This window comes from Astatotilapia calliptera, chromosome 8 (assembly GCF_900246225.1).
Source record: "Astatotilapia calliptera chromosome 8, fAstCal1.2, whole genome shotgun sequence".
NCBI classification, from domain to species: Eukaryota; Metazoa; Chordata; class Actinopteri; order Cichliformes; family Cichlidae; genus Astatotilapia; species Astatotilapia calliptera.
In genome coordinates this window covers 21,887,781-21,911,182 of record NC_039309.1, presented here as the reverse complement: position 1 = coordinate 21,911,182, position 23,402 = coordinate 21,887,781, and the positions used below count along the sequence as shown (strand labels likewise).

Genomic DNA, 23,402 nt, shown 5'->3' with positions numbered 1-23,402 from the left:
GTGGGAACCTGCATGTTGCTGCCTGTGTGTCTGAGGACCATAATAAGGATTTGAATAAAGACATTGTCTTCAAAGCCTGAAAACCAAAATTTGGACTGAGTGCATGATTTACAGGTGGCTTAATGAGACACTGAAGTCCTCCGTGTCAAATCAAAATACAAAGTGGCATCAGTGATCAGCATGACATTACACCAATTCACTTAAGAACAATGCTCCTGTCCCTCACACAGCCGAACCAGCACGCAGCGAAAGAGCTGAATGCAGAGGACTTTCTTCCCCGGTCACTGCAACAATACAATCCTGTTAAATCATCCACACTCTCTTATAATAAATGCACAATAGGAGAAAAAAGCTTGGGTTTCTGCCACCGCATTACAAGAACTGCACGCAGCTATTAACATGACAAAAAACAACCCCGCGTTGTCCTATAACCAGCACTGACAATGTCTTGGTGTTGTCTCAGCTGTCACTGTACATAATTTTATTATATAATAATATAATCTGTTCCTGTGCTTTGATTATGACACAGGCTGATTAGTGACACCATTGATTGCTTCTGCTCCACAACCTGTCAGGACTAGCAAGCAGTCTGCCCAGCTAGTGTCAATAAAAAGCAGAAGCACTGCGAATGTGAACTGACAATCAGGACTCCATTGATCACAGCAGTGAACACGCTGGTTTGCCTTAAATATCAACACAGCAGTTGTTTTAATAAGCTGCTGGTTAATAGATGATGTATGGAAGGGGAAAATATCGGGAAGCGTAACGAGAGATAGAAGTCAGAGAAGACAAATGATGCCATCTGTATACAGTGTATCAGAGCCAATCAGCTTCACGACTCTTCGCTAAAATACGGCCAGAAATCTCACACTAAGTCATCAAGGAGGCTGGATAAGGATGGTCTGCACTGAATAACTAAAGCAAGATAGGAAAGAGTGAAACTAAACAGGGTTGCGATAAGGTGACTTATTTTATTACAGTGTCTTTAAGAAGAACAGCTATATATCAGCCTACCTTTCTGACTCATTCTCCCTCCACTCCGGTGTGTGTGTGTGTGTGTGTGTGTGTGTGTGTGTGTGTGTGTGTGTGTGTGTGTGTGTGTGTGTGTGTGTGTGTGTGCGTGCGTGTGTGTGTGTATGGGGTGGGGGTTGACATTTTGCATAATGGTGCAGCTTTGGAGTATTGAGTGAGTGCAAACATTACGCTGATAACATACACGCTGTTATAGATTAGAGTCACTTCCTTTAGCCTAATTATCCTGCTGCAGAAAGTGAGCACAACAGATTGAAAATAGCCACCTTGTGGTACATAATCACACAGAGGTCATGTGAACGAATTCACATACTGCTTAAGAATTCACATTTCTTCTAGACAATATTAATGTTTAAAATCTTAAGTGACAAAGGCTTTGATAAACGCAGCAATGTCAGTAATTAAGAAATTCTGTTTGCCTGCTTTCATGTAAACCGATGCTGTAGAGCCTTGTCACAGAAAGCATTCTGATTTGTCATGAGAGGGTAATTAATAAATTAATAGTGTCTTTTAAATGGACTTGTAAATCGCAGCATTGAAAGATTGCTTAAAAACTTTCAAAATTAACTAAGGCTATCAACAGTATATGAAAAAATATCTGGTATGACCTTATGTCCAAAATATACCGTGTTAAAGATATATCAACTTAAGCTGAAATAGGGCCCGGTTGTACTTTTCTGTAGTACCAGTTTTAACCACAAGATGGTGAAGTGAATTAATGCAACATCCAGTGTGCCCTTTATTTGAAATCAAGAATTATTGTTCCTACATGCTAGGAAAAGCTACAAGCTACAGCTACTACTGGCTGCCTGAAGAGTTCGCAGAGGTCTTACAGACAAATGGATGGAGTGATCCCACTTCCATACATTTTACCTCATGGACCACCCGTCTCATTGTGACATTTTTTTTGTTTAAATTTTTATTATTCTGCAAAGTTGCGGGTTACTCTGACCAGAACCCTTCAGCAGGTAGAGGTTCATGTGGTGCTAAGTCAAGCCTGACGATAGCCAGTATAAATAAATGATTCTGTAGTAAACTCTGAGATGTATTTTTCTTTTTTGCCATAATTACAGAAAAATATATTTCCATCTTTCACCATCCATCCATCCATTTTCTTCTGCTTATCCAGGACCGGGTCGCAGGGGCAGCAGTCCAGGCAGAAAAGCCCAGACCTCCCTCTCTCCAGCCACCTCCTCCAGCTTGTCCGGGGGGACACCAAGGCGTTCCCAGGCCAGCTGAGAGATATAATCTCTCCAGTGTGTCCTGGGTCTGCCCCGGGGCCTCCTCCCTCACTTTTAAAGGAAATCTAAATACTGTTTAGACATCTTTTCAGTATTGCTCCAGTTCTCAGGGTGCATTGGTTTCTTGTGTGTCCAAGGACTGATTTTCATAGCTTGCACTGCACTACAACAGTGCTGCTGATTTAGTCTAAATCATATTTATAGGTTTTTTTGTATTGCCTTGTCATCCTCTTGCATCGTATCTCACAGCTTTGTTCCATCTCTAACAAAGTTCTTCTGAATTGCAAAATTGATGTCATATAATGTAAACTTGCTGAACTTTGATAAAGATAATGGTTTCATACTTTAGATAAACTAACCATTTAAGATATGTTAGTATACACAGAAATCTGCATGTAGTGTTAAGATAAAAACGTGGATTTTACTCTATGCTACTGTGGTGCCTGTGGATGTCAGGTTGTGTTTTTCTCTTGTTGACTCTGATGTGAAGAATTGTGTAACAATTCATGTAGCAAACACTATTTTAGCCATTTTCTCAAGTCATGGATTAAAGGATTTGACACCTCGCCCCCTGGTCTATGGTCCATTGTTTCAATGAAAGCCAGTGGCAAACTGTGTGAGTCACAGCGAGGGCATGCACCATATGGTGAAGCCTTGCTCCACGGCCGCTGATGATGCCATCAAAGCCCATTGTTTATGCTTTGTTCAAGCTTCAAAGGGAATACTGGTCAGCTTGGAAAACCATACAGTCAAACACTGCGGTTCGCAAAAGGACTCTGAGAGGCAGGTATTCAACTCTCTGTAGCTTAACTAACCCTGCAAAAACATGTGGGCACGAACAAACCAGCAGCTGGCACAGTGACCATGCAGAGTTGAGCTGAAAGATTTTACTTGTGGTGGGTGTGCATAATGATTCAAATGAAGATGCTTCCAAAGCATCAGATGGTGATTATCAGATGAGAAACCTCCATTTTCTTCTCAGTGACAAGGGAAGAAGACTATTAGTACAAATGGATTTTTGAAAAGCACTCAAGTTTCCTGCAAAACAGCACCTGTAGAGTACTACACAGTAAGTATTCTTGGTTGTTTTTCATTTACTTTTTTATTTACTGCTAAACTTCCTCTCCTCAACACAGCAGGCCAGTTAATCTTTGGATTCTTCTACATACATAAGAATTCAGAGAGTGGCTTCATTTTAAGACCTTTGCTTTCTAGGACTGATCCTATCCAGCCAGTGTCCGCTCTCTTGGCCAAAATGCCCGGTTGATATCAGAGATGAGAGATAAATGGTCAGACTGCTTCAAGCTGACAGAACAACAGTAACTCAAGTATCCAGTTGTAACAACTGAGAAAAAAAAAGAAAAGCAGCTTTCAATCCACAACATGTCAACCTTTAAAGCAGAAGGGCTACAGCAGCAGAAAGCCACACTCCTGTAAGAACAGTTCACAGAGAAAAATGTTGCCTGGTCTTATGAGTGGCAGTCTCCAACAGAACGACACTTTTCTAGGCTTTAACTCAAGATTTTTACAAAGCTTTTTCAACCTTTGTATAAATCCTGTGGTTTCAGTTATAGTTTTTTTCACACACTGTCTGCATCGATGTGTAATCAAACCCCAGCAGTATGGTTCTTGTTTTAAAGCAAATAATGTACAAATCTGAAATACCTTTAATACAGTGTTTAAAAAAACGTTGACAACCTAAAGAGCCATAGTAACAAGCCTAGCCCTTTTGAATAAAGGACCCACAAGCTAAGGTTCCCACTCAAATCTACCAAACATCCAGGTTGGCTGTATGCACTTTATGAATATCCACTGGTTATCCTGGCATTTCTAGCAAAGTCGTTGAGTATTGTGGCAAAAATAATCTGAGTTCCATCATTTAGACATGACAGCCTCTTTGGTGGATCATTGTGTCCCTTCTCTTGGGTCTACCAAGGACTAGGCTGCTGGTGCTCCGACTCCAGTTCAGTGGCTGTTCTGCAGAGAACATATATGTCCCATACTGTATGTGTTATACTGAGTGAACTGGCTAAAAGGAAACAAACTCTTATGTCTACAACTTCTGCTCCCTGAAAGAGAGGGATGACTGTGATGGTGTGTATATGTCTAGGCAGGACCACAAATACATCATTAGAGGTCATCTGTCGTAAAGGCTTGAATAGAGGTGTCTTCAGGCAGGATACACGGGGTGTGATATCCCCCATCCCATATGTTTTGTATATCAAATTCAGAGAACAGAAGTTATAGACATGACACTTTTTTTCATTGCCTCTTTGTCTGGGAAAAAAGAGACAAAAAATTGTCCAAGCCCTCCATACCTATCTGTTAGAGGAGTGATGACTAATCGCGGTGTGTTTCCCAGGTATTCGTAGGAGTAGAGAAACTGGGCATCACAGATGTTAGTAAGACAATGCTTCTCCTTTTCATCCCAACGGTGTCTCAGCTGTGACAGCCACACAAAGGCCTGAGAATTCTCCACCTAAAAAAAACAGTGAGATACAATCCAAAATAATATATGCTTTGTCACCTTCTAATTATGATAATGACATACTTGCTGGAATATCTTTAGTTCATTACTCACTGGTAACAGCATCACAAAAAATACAGCAGCTGCATAAGATTTTTTGAGCACTGGCTCTGGCAGACGTATCCCTCGTGACCCTCTCACCTTCTGAGTGATCATCTTGGCCACGACGTCTCTGGCATGGACATCGATGGTGCAGATAGTCATGACCTTCTGCCGATCACCCGGTGTAAGTTGGCCAATCAGCATTGAGATAAGAGTGTTGAGCTGGGAGACCTGTTTTTTGTAGTACTCCTTCATGGCGTTATCGTAGCCCTCCTCCAGACGTGCAAAAGCCATAGTGACGTCAGACGTCCACCAGATCTGTGTGCAGGTCAAAGCCACCTGAAAAGGGAGTCAGAGACATTGAAACCACTCTGATTCTCTCTGGTAGTTTACTTGTATTCACTTTGAGCTAAAACATCATCTAAATGTAAAACAAATCTAGGAATTGTGCCAACAAAGGCACATAAAACATATGGCCCTATATGTTTTTGCATAAAAACCCCCACCATTGGAAAGAGATGTAAAGGAATATTTGAACTGAAAAACAGATTTGTTTTGGCTGTTGTTCCTGACAAATGTGGAGAGTCATCTTTAAGGAACACTACATGGACTGAGCAGGTGTTGTTTTGTCTGGGTATTAATGGACTTGGCATTTAAAAATAATTCCAGTTGAAGCCTTCTAATACCTTTGCAACTGGAAAGGGTAAGGTTGGAGGGTATACAGAAATCAGGTATACAGATGAGCTAATAAAGATGAGCTTAGCTTCTGAGTGATGCAAGCCAAAAGAAAGCATTCTATCTATGCCCAACAAGGAGCATCTCCACTGGTTACAAAGAGAGTCTACAAGACAAACATCCTTGGTTTCCCCTAAACTATGACCTCAGTAAATACTTTTCTGATAAACTTATGGTCTCAAGCACTAGTTACTGTTAATGAAAGAGCATCATGTTCATTTTGTAATTCATGGTCCTCTTTAGTGTCAAAAGGGAGAATAAAGCTGTGTGTGATTTACTGTGTGACTGATAAGTTCGCACCATACAAATATACAGATATACAGGCATTACAAACTATCTCAGGCTATAAATACACTGTTGTATGGTTTATGTAACACCTGTTATACTTGTAAAATAAACAATTTCACTATAATGTATTTTTTGCAAAAAAGTCAGTTTTTCATTTATTTATTGGTTGAAGAACACCCGATGATGTAGTGCACAGCTGGTGTCACAAAAAAATACAGCTTTTTTTGTGCCAAATGACTTCAGGAGTAGCTTGTTGTACACATCCAAAACTATTCAGCAGCTAAACAGTTGCATCTAATTGTAATAGGGCACTTCACTTGTTTAGGACCTTCTAATCGTACTGAAAAGTAAGAAAATGAAAAACGTTTTCTGTCACTCTGAAGTTTGCAGTTTTCTGAAGTGAGCTTTCAAAAGTCTGTGAAAATGACAAAGGGCTTGTGTTGCAAACTTTGGGGATGAAGACTGAAAGAGCTAGAAGATCAAACAACTCAATAGCATCTAACAATAAATGCTAATGAGTATGTGGGAATTCTAGAAGAGGCTGTTTTCAAAAGGCAAGATTTCTATGTCTCTGCTGCTTTGCTGCTTTGATTTTGACCGTTCTGCTTTTATTGCTAACTTTAAGTTTTTAATTTAAAGCCTGCCCAAAAAATTAATTTGGATTACTAAAAGATTGACCTTCAGTCTTTGTCAGTTACTTCTGGAATAATTTAAGCTAAATATATTTTTATCCTTGCTTTCATAAACACTATTGATCATGGAATTGATTTTAACTTTGCTATAAAGGCCTAACTTTTTTTTTTTTAATTGCTATTCTCTGTAGATTTGGTACCACCACCCAGTTTGAGGGGCAGTTAAGGTTGTTTATGAAGCATATTTGTGAACGCCCTCAAAGTCAGATGTGGAAACCCCGGGTTGGCCTCATCGAATTCATGTCTCAGTTCATAACCATCTTTGCGGACTGCTTAGCAACACTGCTGATGTTAGAGTAAGTGAAGCCAGATAACAGAATATCCCAGAAATGTGGAATTTGCTTCATATAACAGGACTCAATTGAAAATAACAAATAAAAGAAATTATCATGTGAACAATAATCAGACTAAGGCTGTGATGATGATATCTAGGATCGAAGATTACCAAAGTTATTGACAATAACTAATCAATGATGCATTCAATTAATATGATCATTTTTATGAGATTCATAAAAAATTAATCTACATTGCTGTAGTTTCAATTCATCTCTCTGCATATAACTGAGACCTATGACATAGATAAATGTCATAGGTGTCTAGGCATGTATGTGTATGAGTTACACACTTATAGCACTGCTGTGCATGTTGAGCTTCCCAGCATTAGTATAATCAAAACAATGAGCAGATCATCCAACCCTAAATCAGACCAAGTGAAAAGAGGTAGGAAGTGACCACTCTAACTTCCATCTGTAGCCACACATGAATCAGTGATACCTGGTATGTAGCATTTTCAGGTAAGAATAAGTGGTCCATTATCACAGTCACACATTGGCTATGTAAAGGATTTTTAAGCTTGTGAAAGTAACTATGAGAGGCCCAGACAGGAATTTGGTACCAGTCCAAATAATAGATGTCAGCAGTTAAATCTGTGAAAACATATTTGTCCCCTTTTCAATTTCTGTTTTTTTTACTTGTATATTTCTCACTTACATGTTTCAGATCATCAAACAAATTTTACTTTTTAGAGAGATAACCAGATTAAATACATAACAAAACTACTAGTTTTTAAATTTCTCTAAGAACTGGGATGGTGCAAGTAACCTAAAGTTTTCATTCCTAGCATTTCTTTTGATGTCTCACTATGAGAAATTGAGACTCTATAACCCATATACAGGTTCAGATTTGCTCTGAAGTGAGAAAAGGTGTTTTAATTATGTCTGTGTGGTAGCACAGGTGACTTAAGGGTGAGATGTTATGTCCGACGTGGTCACTGCAATCACTAGGCAATCAGGATTGGCAGAATGAGGATCCAGAGAATATTTATTCTCTGGGCTGAGAAGAAAAAAACAAACTTTCTGGAAGGTTTGCGTCCCATTACGATTGGTGTAAAACTAACACAGCATATTAAAACAAGAACATCATACTACAATTCAAACATAGTGGAGGTAGTGTCACGGTCTGGGCCTGCTTTTCTGCTTCAGCGCTTGAACAACGTGGATGAGCAGCGTTATCCTTTGCAGGCGGTAGTGACGTCCCTTTTTCGGCTTCATCAGATTAGGGTTGTAGTGTGTAGGAATGGGGGTTGAGGGGTTATTTTCTCTTGCTTTGCTTGAGAGCACTTCCATGGCTTTGGGTTGGTTGTAAGTCCGAACTTAAATTCGATTGGGATGCTTTGGCATGATCTTAAAACAGGTCTTTCATGTCTGGAAACCTTCCAGTGAGGCTGAATTGAAACAATTCTGCAAAGAATAGTGGGGCATTCATCCACAGTGATCTGAGAGACTTGAAAAATTTGAAAGCTTGAGTTACAGAACACAGGAAGGGGGAAAATATTTTTCACAGCATCATACATCAAACCAAACCTATTTACCTGAGCTGAATAGTCAAACAGCCACTGCTCCCTAGGCTTTTCCTCATAGGCTATTACTGCCTCGGTCATCTCGTGGCGAACTGTGGAGCGCATGGTGTCGAGCACCCGGTTTAACCACATCTCCACCTTACAGAGAAAACACAAAAACAGGCAAATCCCTGAATACAAAAACCAAAAAAATATTGCAATGTGTGTCACATGAGCGCCGATGTACTCTCTTATCAGTGGACCCTAATGAGGCCATTAATAAGCATTAAAGTGGAAGTGGAGTCAGGCAAACACTACGGGATATAATGGAAAATGAATGAATTGATGAGCTTTAAATGCAAAACCTCCAGGGGCAAAACAGATTCTTTCTATATATATATTTTTAAATGTGTGTGTGTGTGTGTGTGTGTGTGTGTGTGTGTGTGTGTGTGTGTGTGTGTGTGTGTGTGTGTGTGTGTGTGTGTGTGTGTATTTCCTATCATTACAGAAAAGGACTGGTTCGAAAAATTGTCAATGTCAGCAGTAAGTCACAAAGATAAACACCATTAACGTCTTCAGCATTTGGATCCATCTAGAAATGGTGATATCCAAGGCTCTTTTTACCTGTCCACTGCAGTCACAGGACTGATTGAAAGGGACATACTCTTCCTCCTTGCTGTACATGCCTTGACCAATCTTCGAAGGATTCCCCTCTCCATCGGTTTCAAATCGCATCTTAGCCATGTTGTCAAACAGCTTGGACAGATGCTTCTGGACCTGAGCAAACGCACAGCTCGGGATCAATTTACACTCACGGTTTGAAACGTTACAGTGTTGCTTTTCAGGACCAGTGTTCTGCTACACCTCTGCTAGCTTCTGATGAAAGAGATTTTGATGGCGAGTTGTTTTTAACAGTTATTTATTTTTCTGAGGACAAAAAAAACCCAGTGCACTCATGATGGAGGTTGGAGTAACATACAAAACTATAAGCACCATTGCCCCTGTGTGGGCACTAAATGTACTACAAAATTCAGCAGCAGTGAGTCAAAAGCCTAATGACACGATGGAGCATAGTTTTAGAAAACTGTTAGTAAAGTAAATTGTAGAAAGAGCTGAAAACGTTAGTACTGTTTTTTTCTCATCTGTGTGAACAGACTGAAGCATTAAATTCACTGCCATCCCTTGGGCATAAATTTGTGAAGCCACCTGGTGTGGGTTGGTCCCATTAGACAGGATGTCCAGCAGATCAGCTGAAGAGATGAAGTAAAATCTGGGAAAGGCCAGACGCTTGGTGTCCAGGTATTCTGCCAGAGCCTTTTCACACAGAGAAAGCCTGTAGAAATAGCACAGCACATGCAGAGTCAGTATGTGTGTGTGTGTTTGTGTGAGACGTATGGGGAAGAAACAGAGAACCGCTGATCTTGGCTGAACTTTCACCTGCTCTGGATGTCCTCCAGTTTACGAAACAGGCCTGGTTTGTTGGTGGCCTCCACTACGTTGGGCGTCTCGTGCATAGCGTTTGCCAGCTCTTTGAAATCGGCATCAATCCCCTCAAAGCGCCTGGAGTCCTGCAGAGGATTTCATGAGGGAGCCCGGCAGGCGTTGATTCCCACAAGAAAGAGGGAGAATCAGAGGTTTAATAGCAAACATCTGGGCTTAAGCACAGCCTGAACATCACGGGAGCAATTAAAAAGTTGTGTAATCTCAGCTCTTAAACTAAGTAAGGCTAATTAATGGATTCTTAATTAACAGCTATTACAGTTATGCTGCCTAGGTTCATATAGCAACAACTGGGGCGCAGGTTGAGGCTTGCATGTATATAAGCTTGACACTGACGGATACCTGAAATATATAACTGTATGAACTGTGTGTGTGTGCGTGTGTGTGTGTGTGCGTGTGTGTGTGTGTGTGTGTGTGTGTGTGTGTGTGTGTGTGTGTGTGTGTGTGTGTGTGTGTGTATGTATGTGTTTGGTGTGTAACCTCAGGCAGCTGTGAGCGAATGTCCTCAGAGCCAAGGAAGATGCTTTCCAGGTGACTCCAAGTCCGCTGAACCACAAACCAGATGGAGATGACGGAGTCGACCACAGATAGCTTGCTTTGCCATGAAGATACTTCATCCAGGAAGTGTGCGATATACTTGGATGACATAAGGTTCTGCAGCTGGACCTGGTTGTCTTCCAGCGTCTCAATCAGCTCCTCATTTGCACGGAGCAGAGGGAGCTTGGTCCTGTGGTGGGGCTCATACTGGAATTGCATACCTGCAATAAAGTCCATCAGAACATCATAAGCAGGTAAAAAAAACAATTAAAATTCACTGTTAGAAGTTAAAAATTCATGTTTCTGTACCTGTCCATGTGGAGTTGAGCTCAGACAGGACTTTCTCCATCCCCATCTCTTTAACAGCCTTGTCTACGATCCCTCTCACCTCGTCTTCAAAGCAGTGCAGGTTGAGCTGCAGCAGATCAGCCAGAGTGGTCTCCTGCTCACAGACAGCCATGTCACTGCTTATGTCACAATACCCAGAACTCAAATCTGGTGATATTAAAGTCATAGTAACAGTGAATACTAGCTAGTTTCAGAGTAACATGGACATACATATTTATCAAAAGCAGACATCCATTTTTTTATAATGAACAAGGGTTAACTGCACAAACTCTGTCACCTACAAGTAGACATGTATGTTACCTGTAAGCAAAGGTTACTTAGTTACTCACAGACTGTAATGTTGACCTCTTATCACCCACAGCCTTTTTTAGTCTCACTGACCACTAAAAATCACTTTAGACCTATTTAAAGGACTGCATCTAACTCACAGCCACAGCTCATTTAGAATCACAAATTAAATTAACATGCTTTTGGATCGGACACTGGAGTACCCGAAGGAAACACTGGGAAACCACAGTGAGAACATGGAAACTCCACACAGAAAGGCCCCATTTAAGGTTTAAAACAGGAAGCTCCGTGCTGAGTGCCGAGCCTAGCCACTGTACAACAGAGCCACGGACCAGGAACTGAGCTGCCCGCAGTTCTTTTGTCAGCAGTACCTCAAGAATAGCTGCTAGAATTTTCTTTAAAAAAAGTGAAGAAAATGTTAGTTTTGCTTCGGTAGTATTCGTTGGCTTCTTGCTGCTCGTGCTGCTCATGGAGGATTATGTCATAGTTATGATAGGTTATTCTATCTAATATTGCAGGGTCTTTATCTTTCAAAAGGGTATTGAGGTGACTGTTGCTCTAAAATCATACTATACAATTAAATCTGGATTAATTTATTAAATAAGTAATAGTATGAAAAAACAAATGAGATGGCACATTTGGTCAGTTTTTAATATGTGACAGATGACACTGACAAATGTTTATGCAAAAAAAAAAGTGTTTCATTTAAAAAAGTGCAGGGATAAAAGTGCAGGTGCAGTGGTGATGCTGCTGATGCTACTTTGTCAGAATAGATTAGCAGCTGTAGACCATCTCTGATGGTAGTCGAGCAAATCCCTGCTGTAGCCAGCTGAATGTGTATGAGAGAGGAATCTGTCAGAGCCTTACAAAGCTAGCGCTATATAAATCTATATATTAAAAAAAGATCAAAGCAGATCAGTTAGCCTCTGTGATACATTTTTGTACAGACTTAAAAGCTGTAAAAACCTATCATCTTAACTTCTGCAGCACAAACTACCCCAAAGAGGAGCTGAAAAATGAATTTGCTTATGTGTGTAAGAACCCCCTTTTGAACCTCCATTAAAATATTACCACATCTGCTTGGACCTGAATAAAAAAAATACTGCAGCTAGTGTGATAATAATGTTAAAATACTCTAAATGAAACTCCACAACATGTTGGGTTTTTTAAAAATTAGAATAAGCTGTAAACCTGGTCCATGGTGAAGCGGACTCCAGTAGCGGCCATTAACTGATGCCAATGTCTGGATCGTATGGCTGGATTCTGGAGCTCTGCCACAGCCCGGAGGGAGGTGAGGAGGTTCCTCACCCTGCTCTCCAACCCTGTGAAGGCCTCCCACGCTCTAACCTGCCACACACAAGGCCACATGTTTAGGACAGAGGAAAGCAGCTTTAAACAGCAGTTCAGGATTTATTCTGAATTGTACTTTTTTTACTTTGAGCAAGACATTGAAATCCTTAAATGCCTGATTTCACTCCATTCTTTATTGCTGCTTTATATTCCTGTGGGCCTAATGTACAAATTTACATTAACAGTATTATTATTTACTGTGTCCTTACAGTATTATGCTAAAGAAAACTCTATGGACATGGATACAACAGCACTGTAAGTATATATTCAATTGCTACGTACAACACATCTATATATTTCCTGTGGAGATCTTAAATTATCTGTAGGTGTGAATGTGAGGATGAATGTGTTGGCCAAGTTTATAATGTGTTACTGACTGATGATCGGTGCTAGAAGAACCGCAACTCCCGCTCTTTGTTAGCTGGGATAGGCTCCTGCCCCCCGCAACTGTTATTTGAATGACTGGTTAAGGAAAGAGATGAATGGATGAACACGGCATCTGCTGTGACATTACCACAGCCTGAGGATTTCTTACTACTGCATCTTCATATTAAAAGCACCCACCAATCCAAAGTCCACTTTCATTAGGAAATAGTTACAAGAAATACAATGCAAGACGACAGAATGTCTGAGGCAGTCAGAACAAGACAATGCTATTGACTGGGCCTGATACCACAGGTTATACCCAGGGGTAAGCTACACCAAGTCTGTATGGTTTACACACATATCTGTAACTCAGTCACCTAATTCATCTCAAAGTTTCTCACTTCGATCCTCAACGTGTTGGTTGGCAGCTCTGAACACCACATCCAGAACACCTTGGATTTTGTTTTTGAAAAGTGAGAGTATGATGTTCAACTTGTGCTCCAGTCACTGAGGCAGTTTGTAAGAGATTACAGGATGACCCCAGCCTCAGCAACGGGATCACTCTCAGCACCGACCAATGTGTCTGCTATTGGATCTGTGTCGTCATTCCACATATTTCACATACAACGGTCAGTTTGATCCATTGTGGCCAACTTATACATGGAAGAACTGGAAAAGAGGGCTCTGTTATCCTACCCTGGAACACCACCAAGTCATTGGTTCAAGCATATGGATTACACCCGGTGAAAATCAAATCTCAGGACATACCACGCTGGTTTGAGCAGGGAGTCAGAGCGATATGTTAGATGAAGAGCTGAACTTGTCAGTAAGGTCACCAAATGTTTCACTGCTGTTTGCAGCATCATGCTGTGTGAGGTGGAAAATTTGATCACAGTTGAGCACTGAAAAAATTCTGTTTATTAAATACAAGGCTTAAATTAGTATGTGAAGTATGCAAAGATTGTTTCCAATTCAGCATCAGTAAAATTCCCATATTGGATGTTTGAAAAAGAGATTTTGTGGATCATAAGTATTTTGACTTCACGTCTCTCCTCTCACCTCTTTATCCAAAATGCGAATCTCTTTGGAAAAACGTTTACATTCCAGTTCCATGTCCTCCACGTTGATCTCTCTCCAGGAAGTTGTCCTCCATGCTGTCATGGTGGATTCCACCATGGTGATCATGTCCCACAGCTCCTTCAAGAGAACCACCTCATGCCTTGAGAATGAAACAGAGCACAAAGTTGATTAATCTAACATGAAACAGCTCAGATACTGAATGCAAGAGAGCATCTATGTTAAATTAACGACTCTAAATTAGTTTTAAATGTATCAGTGTCTTGTGATGTTTGTTTATTTTTTTCTTATTCCATCGTTGGGCTTTACCTGCATTGTCGGAGCTGTCTGTACTCTGACACAGTGACCTCAAACAGGCTGGCAGACTCCACCAGAGAGGCCATAATTGCCTCCCGTTCCTGGATCTGCCGGTGGAATGCATCCAACATCTGGTAGGGGCTTTCACTTTCAAACCTGGACAAATGCATGAACGCACACAGGCACCCATCAAAACACACACACACAAACATTTGTACAAACTCAGTATAAATCACGCCGTGTTTAGGTAATGAAAGGCTCCAGTTTTCGCCAAACTCATCTTTTACCCTCTGCAGGATAACCAGAGGAGAGTCCCAGTGCTGTGACAGTTAACAATGACTTCCATGACATTAATGGGAAAATAATCACCAGGTTATTAAGAGACCAATTACACACATAAGTAATCTGACAATTATACATTATGACGAAGCATCTCCACCTATGAATTAATTATCATTATGTTAGGATTCAATTAGCCTTGTCAGATGTGAGAGCCTCGAGATAACGCTTCTCTATTATCTAGTCAGAAGGTTAGGAAGGTGACATTCTTAAACATTCAAAGGTCCTCCCTCAACTTCATCACCAAAGGAAAGTTAAACAGGAAATGTTCTGGAAAACTCTAATGAGATGGCACATTATACTTCAACATCCCCTTATTTAGCACTAGCAGAAGCAGACAATAGAGTAATAATTGGAAGAAATAAGCTCATCTGTCATCTTTGTGCCTTCAGTTACATTAGATTCTACATAAAATAAATAGTAGTGCACAACAGTATTTTAAGAGAATATCCACTTTTTTCTCATAAATAAATAAATCTGGGAAATTGTAACAACTCTGTAACTTGGGTTAATGCGTGAACACAAATCCTTTTCAGTATCTAACTAGCATTAGCTTGTTAGCAGGCCGCAATTAGCTGTTAAACTACCATTAGCTTGTCAGCTGACTCAACTAAGAGAACTCAGCTACTGTCATGACTGAGACATGATGAGTTTCACCCCTACCCAACAGCTATAGCTATGGCTATCAGCCCTGCCAAAAGGTCAGAACCGAAGGCCAACTCTAATTCTGCATTGCAAGGTCTGCAACTGCAGACTTCTGCTAATCACTGGCACATTTGCTGGCAAAGTGGCACTAAAACAGACACTCAAACATTCCCACAATACGCTCAGCAAGCCAAAGCAGAAAACCAGTTTGGCAAACATTCCTTTGCAGCAGCTGCCATAAGGAACCAGGAACATCAATCTCTGGTGTTAAGTTTTACAAGGGGGGCATCTCTGGTCCCAAGGAAGGCTCAAAAGGTCTGTCATGAACACACATGCTCTATCATAGACAAACATGGTGTTTTTGGAGCTTTAGTCACCCAATGCAACTCCAGTAGTCAAACATTTTGTCCAAAGAACCAGAGATTACAAGTAACCCAGAGTGTTACATTGTCCTTTTAATGTAACTTTAATGTATCTTTAGCAATATAAATATGAACACATTGACAATAATGGCAGGATAATATGTAATAAATGTAATTGTAATATTAAAATTTCAGCAAAGTTGTTATGTATCTTTTGTTTGTTTTTTAACCGATAGAGGAGATTCACAGCCGCTGCAGCGAGACAACTGAACTGACCCCAGATCCAATGGGATTCTGGATACTTTATTTGAGCTTGACTGCATTCCTGTAATACTACCCTTGATCCTATAGGGGCTTGTGTTAAAAAACTCAAGCATGGCAAAAAAAATCTGAAAGGGATGAGGAACCCAGGTTTGAAAAAACAACACTGTAACTGCAGGATTGTGTACTACTTTTCTCTCTGTATTCCACCTCCAGAAAGATATCTATGTTCAGGAAAATTACGGCGTTGCTTGCATACAGAAAAATGTCCAAGCTCTAGCGTACATAAAATTGTAACACTTTGTTTGCTGCTAAAGCAAGCTACATCAGAATACAAATATAATTTCAACGTTTTTTGGTTTTGTTTTTTGTGAAATTGCTAAGCTCAATCTTTCTCTTTCAAGTAAGTTTTAAGCATGCGAAACACTTTGACATTTCTTCATGTGTGATTAGACACATTATTTCTAATCACCATGTTATACACAGCAGAGATTCTCTACCTGAAGAGCTTGCTTTTGCGAAAGTGCTCCCTGAATGTGTGTTGCTCAACATCAAAAGCAGCACACTTTCGACGAAGACCGGACACCTCGACAGCCTGCAGTGGTGCCACCTGCTGCTTGACCAACACTGCCTGCTTTTTCACATTGTCCCACTTGTCTGGCAGCTCCTGCAGACAGACAGACAGATGCAGAGATAGATACAGAGAGGGGGAGAAAAGCGAGGAGGGCAGGATTGACAGATGATGGATTGCCAGGAGGAAGTGCATGAAACAGAGATTTAAAAAAGCAAAGAAAAAGGAAGAAAAATTGCTCTGTCTCAGTTGGAAGAAACAGACTAAACAATCTGGGCTTGAAAATAATAGGAGATGACTGAACATCGCTCCTTACCTCTAACTGTTTGTAAACCACATCGGGCAGCTCCTGCTCATACTCCTTCAGAAGAGCGATGGTTTGCTGCAGAGGCTCAAACATGGTGTCTGTAGCATTTTGTCTTTCCTTAACAGCCAGCAGGTTACCCATGACCTCCACCAGGCCATCGTAATCACCCTCCTCCACCTGCTGGCTCAACCCAGCCTGAACCACTGTGATAAACTTCTCCAAGTCTAACAGACTGGAGACAGGACAGGGGAACAGGATTTTAATGAGCCACCAGTTTCAAACATCAGCATTTCTATTTTAATTTACACTAATATCTATCTTATCTTGAGCCATAAGCTAGTAAAACAAGTCCTGTAATATTAGCCTGTCTACCTGGATTGGACACAGTTGCATTTTATCATATTTATTGAAAATGCTCATTTGGGAGCACGGTGGTGCTGTTGTTTGCACTGTTGCCTCACAGCAAGAAGGTCCTGGGTTCGACTTCACCACATGGGGCCTAGTTTTGAGGAGTTTTCATGTTCTCCTTGTGTTTGTGTGGGTTCTCTCCGGGTACTCCAGCTTCCACCCACAGTCCAGACATACAGTTAGTGGCACTGGCTATCTGTCTGTCTGTGTTAGCTATGTGAAACACTAGTCACCTGTGCAGGGTGTACCCTGCCTCTCACCCTACGGTAGCTGGGATAGTCTCCAGGCTTCCCCTGATAAGGATAAGTGGAAGAGAATGGATGGAAGCTAAAATTGTAACTTTTTTCGTTGTTTGGGTGCCATACCTGTTGGTAACAAGGTCAACGAGGTGCTGTTTGAACATGTAGCTCCACTTTTTGATTATGTTGAGCAAAGCACTCTTCATGCTACGGCCATCCACCCTCATCCACCTGTGGAACACATGCACCGGCTCCAGAGCCTGCACCTCTTCATATATCTTCTCATAACTACAGGACAAAGACAAACCGATGGCAGTTTAGCAAAAACAAGCTATTACGTTTATGCTCAACTGAAAACAAAACCTTAATCCAAATTTTAGATGAATTGCTTTAAGATATGACTTAAAAATGTCCTCAGATGAAAATTCAACATACACCACTTTCCTCTTGAGTAATGCCTACCTGTTAACCTGCTCTCTAAAGTTCCCCAGACTTGGTGGACTCTCAGAGACACTATTGTCAGGATAAATCTCCATCTCCTGGTTGGTGAGAATCTGGCCGTACAAAAGGAACTGACGCATGAACTCCTTCCTGTCTTCCACATACAGGTAGCTGTAACGCTCCAGAGAGTTGCGAAACTCGCAGCACGTTGCCATGGCCGCCTGGATCCGCTCCATGATGAGATTACGCATGTCTGCCAGGTCAGCCATGTCCTCCATGTCAGCCTGAGTGAAAAATGTCCAGATTAAATCTTAATGTGACCAGCTACATGTGATGGAGTTGCATGAAACTAGTTGTACCTGGTAGTTTGGAAAGGGGCTATGCTGGGCGAGGCGTGGCACCAGTGAAGAAATTCCAAACACATCATTGATGAGGCCTTCCACCAGCTCAAACAAACTTTCTCTAGTCCCAACCTCCAGAGAGGGAGTGAACACCATGTCAGGAACCCTCAGATCCAGCTGAGCCTCAAACAGGGGGGCAATGACAGCTCTTTGGTCTGAAGTGAAAGGAAATGCAACACACATTTTATGATTTGAATAAGTGTTAAGATGCTACTTGTGAGCACAGTTTTATAGCTCTACCTGGTGCAGAACACTGCCACTTGAGATGTTATTATAAAAGCTCCGTGTTGATCCATTTATTGGCTCCTTGTAAGGTTTTTACAGATACATTTTACACTTCCCCTGTTTGGAATTATTCCAAAACATATCACACACTTCATGACTCTGTATGTGGTCGTGCCTCCTAGCAGATTGGGCTCTCGTGGATTTTTCAGGCTGTTTTTTTCTTGCCGTTTGAGTTAATAAATACTCAACCTTTGAAAATCAGAGTTGGCCCAATCTTTTAAATCAAATAATATAAAATTAACATCATCCTTTATATGAATACTTTTACATTTTTATGGCCTCTAATTTTATAATCCAGTTGGATGTTTTTAAGGATGTTTTTACTTTTTCATTTGAATTGCTTTTGATTTATTGTTTGTGTTTTGCACTTTGTATGTTTGTGTTTCAGTTTATTATGGAATTATAAAAGAGACTGCACTGTGAACATTACCTACCATATAAAACTTCCTCCAAGGTTTAAATGTGACTTCTGTTCTTTGGTCAAATAAAAAACTGAAACCTAAATGAGAATTAACCTAACCGGCTTATTCCTTATTACCATTTATTCAAGCTTAGGTTTAAAATAAGTTTACTGTATATTAATGGAAGAAACGAACACTTGACCATCACAGTATAACACATCCATGAATGCTTATGCAAGAAGGATTGGTGTGTCTCCCAGCACAGTCTCAACAGTGTGGAGAAGATCTCAGAACATGGGCATCAACCTAGCAGCAGTGCCAGCATGTGCTTCCTTGTGCAAGGATGAACAGGAGGCGCACTGGCAGAGCCTTGCAAAACTTATAACGGGCTCCTCATTTGCACGTTTCAGACCAAAGTGTCAGAAACTGAGTCCATGATGTTGGCATGAGGGCTCAACATCCCAACGTGTGACCTGGTATTCACCAGATAACAGGAGTACTGAACTCTTCACAGATGATGTTGCGCGCCACATAACATTTGCCACAACCTCTATACACATCTGTCACGTGTACTTTGTGTACAACTATTCCTTAAGTCTACTGGTTCTAAGCAGTAAACCTATATAATCATTCAAAATGTTTCGACATTCAAAGAGCTTTGATATTTTGAAATATGCCTGCCAGCCTTTTTTGCTACTTATCCATGTCCAGGTCACAAGGGTAGCAGTCTAAGCACAGACTCTATTACGCAGCTCTATTCAGAGTCCTTCATGCTATCGCTAAGGGCCACCAGCTTCGAGGAAGCTCATTTCTGATGCTTGTGTCCGTGACCTCATTCTTTCAGTAGTAACTACTCAGAACTGATTCCAGTTTCAAGACTGGATCCAGAATGAAATGTTTAGATGTATTTAGTGTTGTGTGGTATTTTTCAGATTATAAGTCTCAGAAATCCAGAACAATAATAATACTATAACTCGTTCAAATGTTGTTGTTAAGCAACATTTGGCGGTTACATGGACATACTCAATAAACACATGCACTGCCTTTTTAGACTAAGGACATTCAACATATATTATAATATCATTTTAGTTTTGTGGTTTAGCTTTTTTCTAAAGTTCAGTTTATTTGTAATTAATTACAATATAATGAAAACAGAAAATCAGAATCAACAACTACCATTCGCTCCTGATACATGTTGATGTTCATATTTAAGTGAATGAGATTTGACACTGGGTTCTTATTAGCGTTCTAATTCAGTGCTTAATTTTATAAGGACCTAATCAAGTTGAAAGGACTGAGCCTCCTCAACTGCCCCCTCATCACTGATATTTCCATGTGAATTTGTCACTATAAGCTTTTCATTTGATCAGCTTATGATGTAAAATTTGGGATTAGCGCTGCTTTAAAACTCTCGCTCTGCTTTTCCTTTTATTTTAATGGACACTTGTGGTTCTTACATTAAACAAGACACTGCATTAAGGAAAGAACAGCTAAATTCCAGAGCTTTTAGATGCTGGACCTACTGTTATCGTAGCTACCCCTGGGTCACATCATTTATTAAAGAGTTTAAGAGTTTTTGAAGCCAAACAAGGAGAGGGAAAGGAAAAGACGAAGAAGCGGAACAAGGAGTAGAAGGTTTGGTCACAGTAGCATTCTGGCAGCAATCCATCACATATTGAACCACATCCCAGTCCATCTAAACTGGCTGACAAAACTCATGCCAGCTAACAAGTCCAGAATTATTTTATGTCCACAGCCAATAGAGGCGGACACCCAATTGACATCAAAAACCCCGAGGACGTGTTGCTAAGAAGCTGTCCAATTCAGTGCTGGCTGAAGGGTGCTGTTGGATCAGAGTACTGAGAAGCGCTGCATTTTTTTCATATTAATTTCAGGATTGCCAGCAACATTCTGGCTTTGAGACAGCAAGTAGTAACACCATCAACATGACTGAGGCACAACAAACAGTAAATAAGTACTTATTTTATGTTTTCTTCCTTATTTAGAGTATTATTTGTTCATGAAAATCATACCAGTGTTATCGAGGAAAAACCTGAGAGAGCACTCAATGCTGTTGAAGAAGCCATCTATGATCGTGTCATCAATGTACTCCACATAGGCCTTCCACTCCTCAGAGGACGGCTCAGCCTTTAACAGCGCCCGATTGCACTAAGAGACATAACAGAGTGTGACACTCATAATGAATCACCATCTTTACTGCATTTGAAAAGTCCTGCAGAAATGAAGTTCAAATCCGAAATTGCTGACTCCATTATAACTGCTTAAAATGATGAAATGTGAGTGAAACTTAAAGCCCATCTGACATTTCACATAACAATGAGCAAAGCACCTTAACTAGGAAGTGGATTTTTTCCCCGGAAGACCGAATCAGACTGTAAAATCTGTCGAGCCTCTCAGTCCTGTCCTCCAAACTGAGCAGAGCGTCTTTTTTCCCCTCTTTCCTGTCAAATATGGGGGTGGACCAGGACCTCATGCAGCTCAGAATCTCCTCTACGTTGTCTTTGGCCCTCTGGAGCCGACTTTCCAGGTCACACACCAAATCTCGCGCCTCCTGGATATACTCCCAAACACCTGAAAGAGGTTAAAAGGTCAAATAGGTTAAAAAAAATGTTTCAATATCATTCTTTGATGTTTTGAAATAAATTTCAAAACATCAAAAAATTTGCTGATTCCAGGATGTAGAGACACAACACAGGGATATGCAAAAATCTGGGATTTTTTTCTATTTTTAAGATATTTTTAACCATGAGCTACTACATGAGATACTCACATAAGAATTAATACCAACAAAATTAGCAGTGGATTAGAGAGTCGTCTGCAACAGTAACAGACCGGCACACAGCCCTTACAAGCACATGAGAATTTTGAGATTTCACTAAAGCTCCAGTTTCAACAGCTTTTCAGCATTAAACTGGTTGGTGCTGTTTAATTAGCAGCAATTACCTGACAGCTGCATGAACCACATTTACATTATCATTAAGGTAGCAGTAATAATAAGCAGTGGGCTTCTCTACTTACATTGCTTCCTCCACAGCCCACATCTAGATATGCAGCAGAAAACTGATGGACAGGTGGATGGATGGATAAATCAAGCCTAAAGTTGAGGCTGTATTAAAATATCTGCACTAAGGCACAGGTATAATCAGCATATGATTTTCCCTGCTGATTGACAGGGAGCTCCCAGCTGTGGGTGTCTTAAAAAGGTTTGACAGAATCTAAGCTCCAAACCACACTATCATATTTTGCCAATATTTAACAAAATACACATTCAGTGTCTGTAAAAGTCTGTAAATATACTGAAAATGAAAACTGAAGTTCAAAGGTTGTATGATTTTTATGATCCTTTCATATAAATGTGGTTCATCCTTTGGTTGAACACAGATACAAAAGGTTTTCTTACAAACATGACTTTGTCCAGCTAAAACAATACAGAGTTTGATATAAAGAAAAACTTACCGATGCCCCCCAAAGAGATTTTAGCGAGCTCCACAAGAGAAAGTCTTCTTTCTAATGTCATAATGAGACTATTTTCTAATATTAACTATTTTTTTAAACTTGGAATTTCCTTACTAAAGTGCAAAATACATCTTGTTTATTCAAACTTCTGTCATAACTGTCTCATTGTCTTTACTGTATGCAGTGATCAGGCTTAGTACAACTACTCCTAATACTGCTCTGAGCCAAAGAAAATGTACAAGGATACAGAAGGAATTGTGGGCCACCACAGACAGTTACGGGTCCATATATTACCTGCTTTCACTAAAGTCTAATCTAAGAAGTACTGCACACAGCTGTCCATACTCAGCTCACGACTGAATCTCATGACTTACTAGACCACACCGTTGTGATTGCATTTTGTGATTTTGTGATTGTATACAGTTCTTCGATACCTTTTTCATCTAACAATCAGCCCCAAATGTATTCTGTGGCTTGATACAACAAGCCCTAGCGTGCAGTCGGAGTCATAAATAACTAACTTCAAGACACAAGAATAAGGAGTCGTGCAACAGATGACATGGTCTAAACAGCTACATGAATAGAGACAAGACAGTGAGTTCTGTAAAATACTTACACCATCCCACCTGCCAAGTACCTTAAAAACTAAGGAACTGGTGCTGCTGTAAAGGCAATTTGTGCTCACAACAATTACAGTTAAATGTAAATATTTTTCTCTTCGCAGTGGGTTAACTTAATTGAAAAACAAATCTCACTGCATGAGGTTTGAAAGTATCCTTCCTTTATTTTCAGATCCTAAGGCCTTTGATAAGTACTGTATGTATACTCATTTTCTTTTTTAATTGATTTTTGTAGTTGCACTTCTGAATTAAGTATTACCTGAATGAAACTAGAGGCTCATTTTTAAGCTGACTTCTGCATTTAAAATAAACACTAATAAGGGTAACTAAATAACTTCAGCATTTCGTAGTTTTCTCTTTGTGGCTCTGTGGTTGCAAGAACATTTTAATGAGATTTTTAAAAACTGCACAACCTCTGCATGGCACAAAAGTGCATTTGACCTGTAAATAAATGCAGAAAAAGGCTTAACTTTTAACAAAAGTAGCCC

The 23,402-nt window shown here is 40.3% G+C and overlaps 1 protein-coding gene across 1 annotated transcript in view; it reads right to left on the bottom strand.

Annotated features, from left to right (window-relative positions):
• The window catches only part of dnah9 (dynein, axonemal, heavy chain 9), a 198,962-nt gene that overhangs the window by 152,918 nt on the left and 22,642 nt on the right, over nt 1–23,402 (bottom strand). The window contains exons 15-32 of the mRNA XM_026177431.1: nt 21,168–21,409; nt 20,851–20,986; nt 18,090–18,286; nt 17,752–18,014; nt 17,416–17,577; nt 16,652–16,874; nt 16,265–16,431; nt 14,170–14,313; nt 13,843–14,002; nt 12,259–12,414; nt 10,741–10,873; nt 10,375–10,652; nt 9,832–9,962; nt 9,601–9,727; nt 9,019–9,171; nt 8,428–8,553; nt 4,942–5,181; nt 4,592–4,752 (exon numbers count right to left, since the gene is read on the bottom strand). Of these exons, the coding sequence (XP_026033216.1) occupies nt 4,592–4,752; nt 4,942–5,181; nt 8,428–8,553; nt 9,019–9,171; nt 9,601–9,727; nt 9,832–9,962; nt 10,375–10,652; nt 10,741–10,873; nt 12,259–12,414; nt 13,843–14,002; nt 14,170–14,313; nt 16,265–16,431; nt 16,652–16,874; nt 17,416–17,577; nt 17,752–18,014; nt 18,090–18,286; nt 20,851–20,986; nt 21,168–21,409 (3,199 nt within the window). The remainder of the gene's footprint in view (nt 1–4,591; nt 4,753–4,941; nt 5,182–8,427; nt 8,554–9,018; nt 9,172–9,600; nt 9,728–9,831; nt 9,963–10,374; nt 10,653–10,740; nt 10,874–12,258; nt 12,415–13,842; nt 14,003–14,169; nt 14,314–16,264; nt 16,432–16,651; nt 16,875–17,415; nt 17,578–17,751; nt 18,015–18,089; nt 18,287–20,850; nt 20,987–21,167; nt 21,410–23,402) is intronic.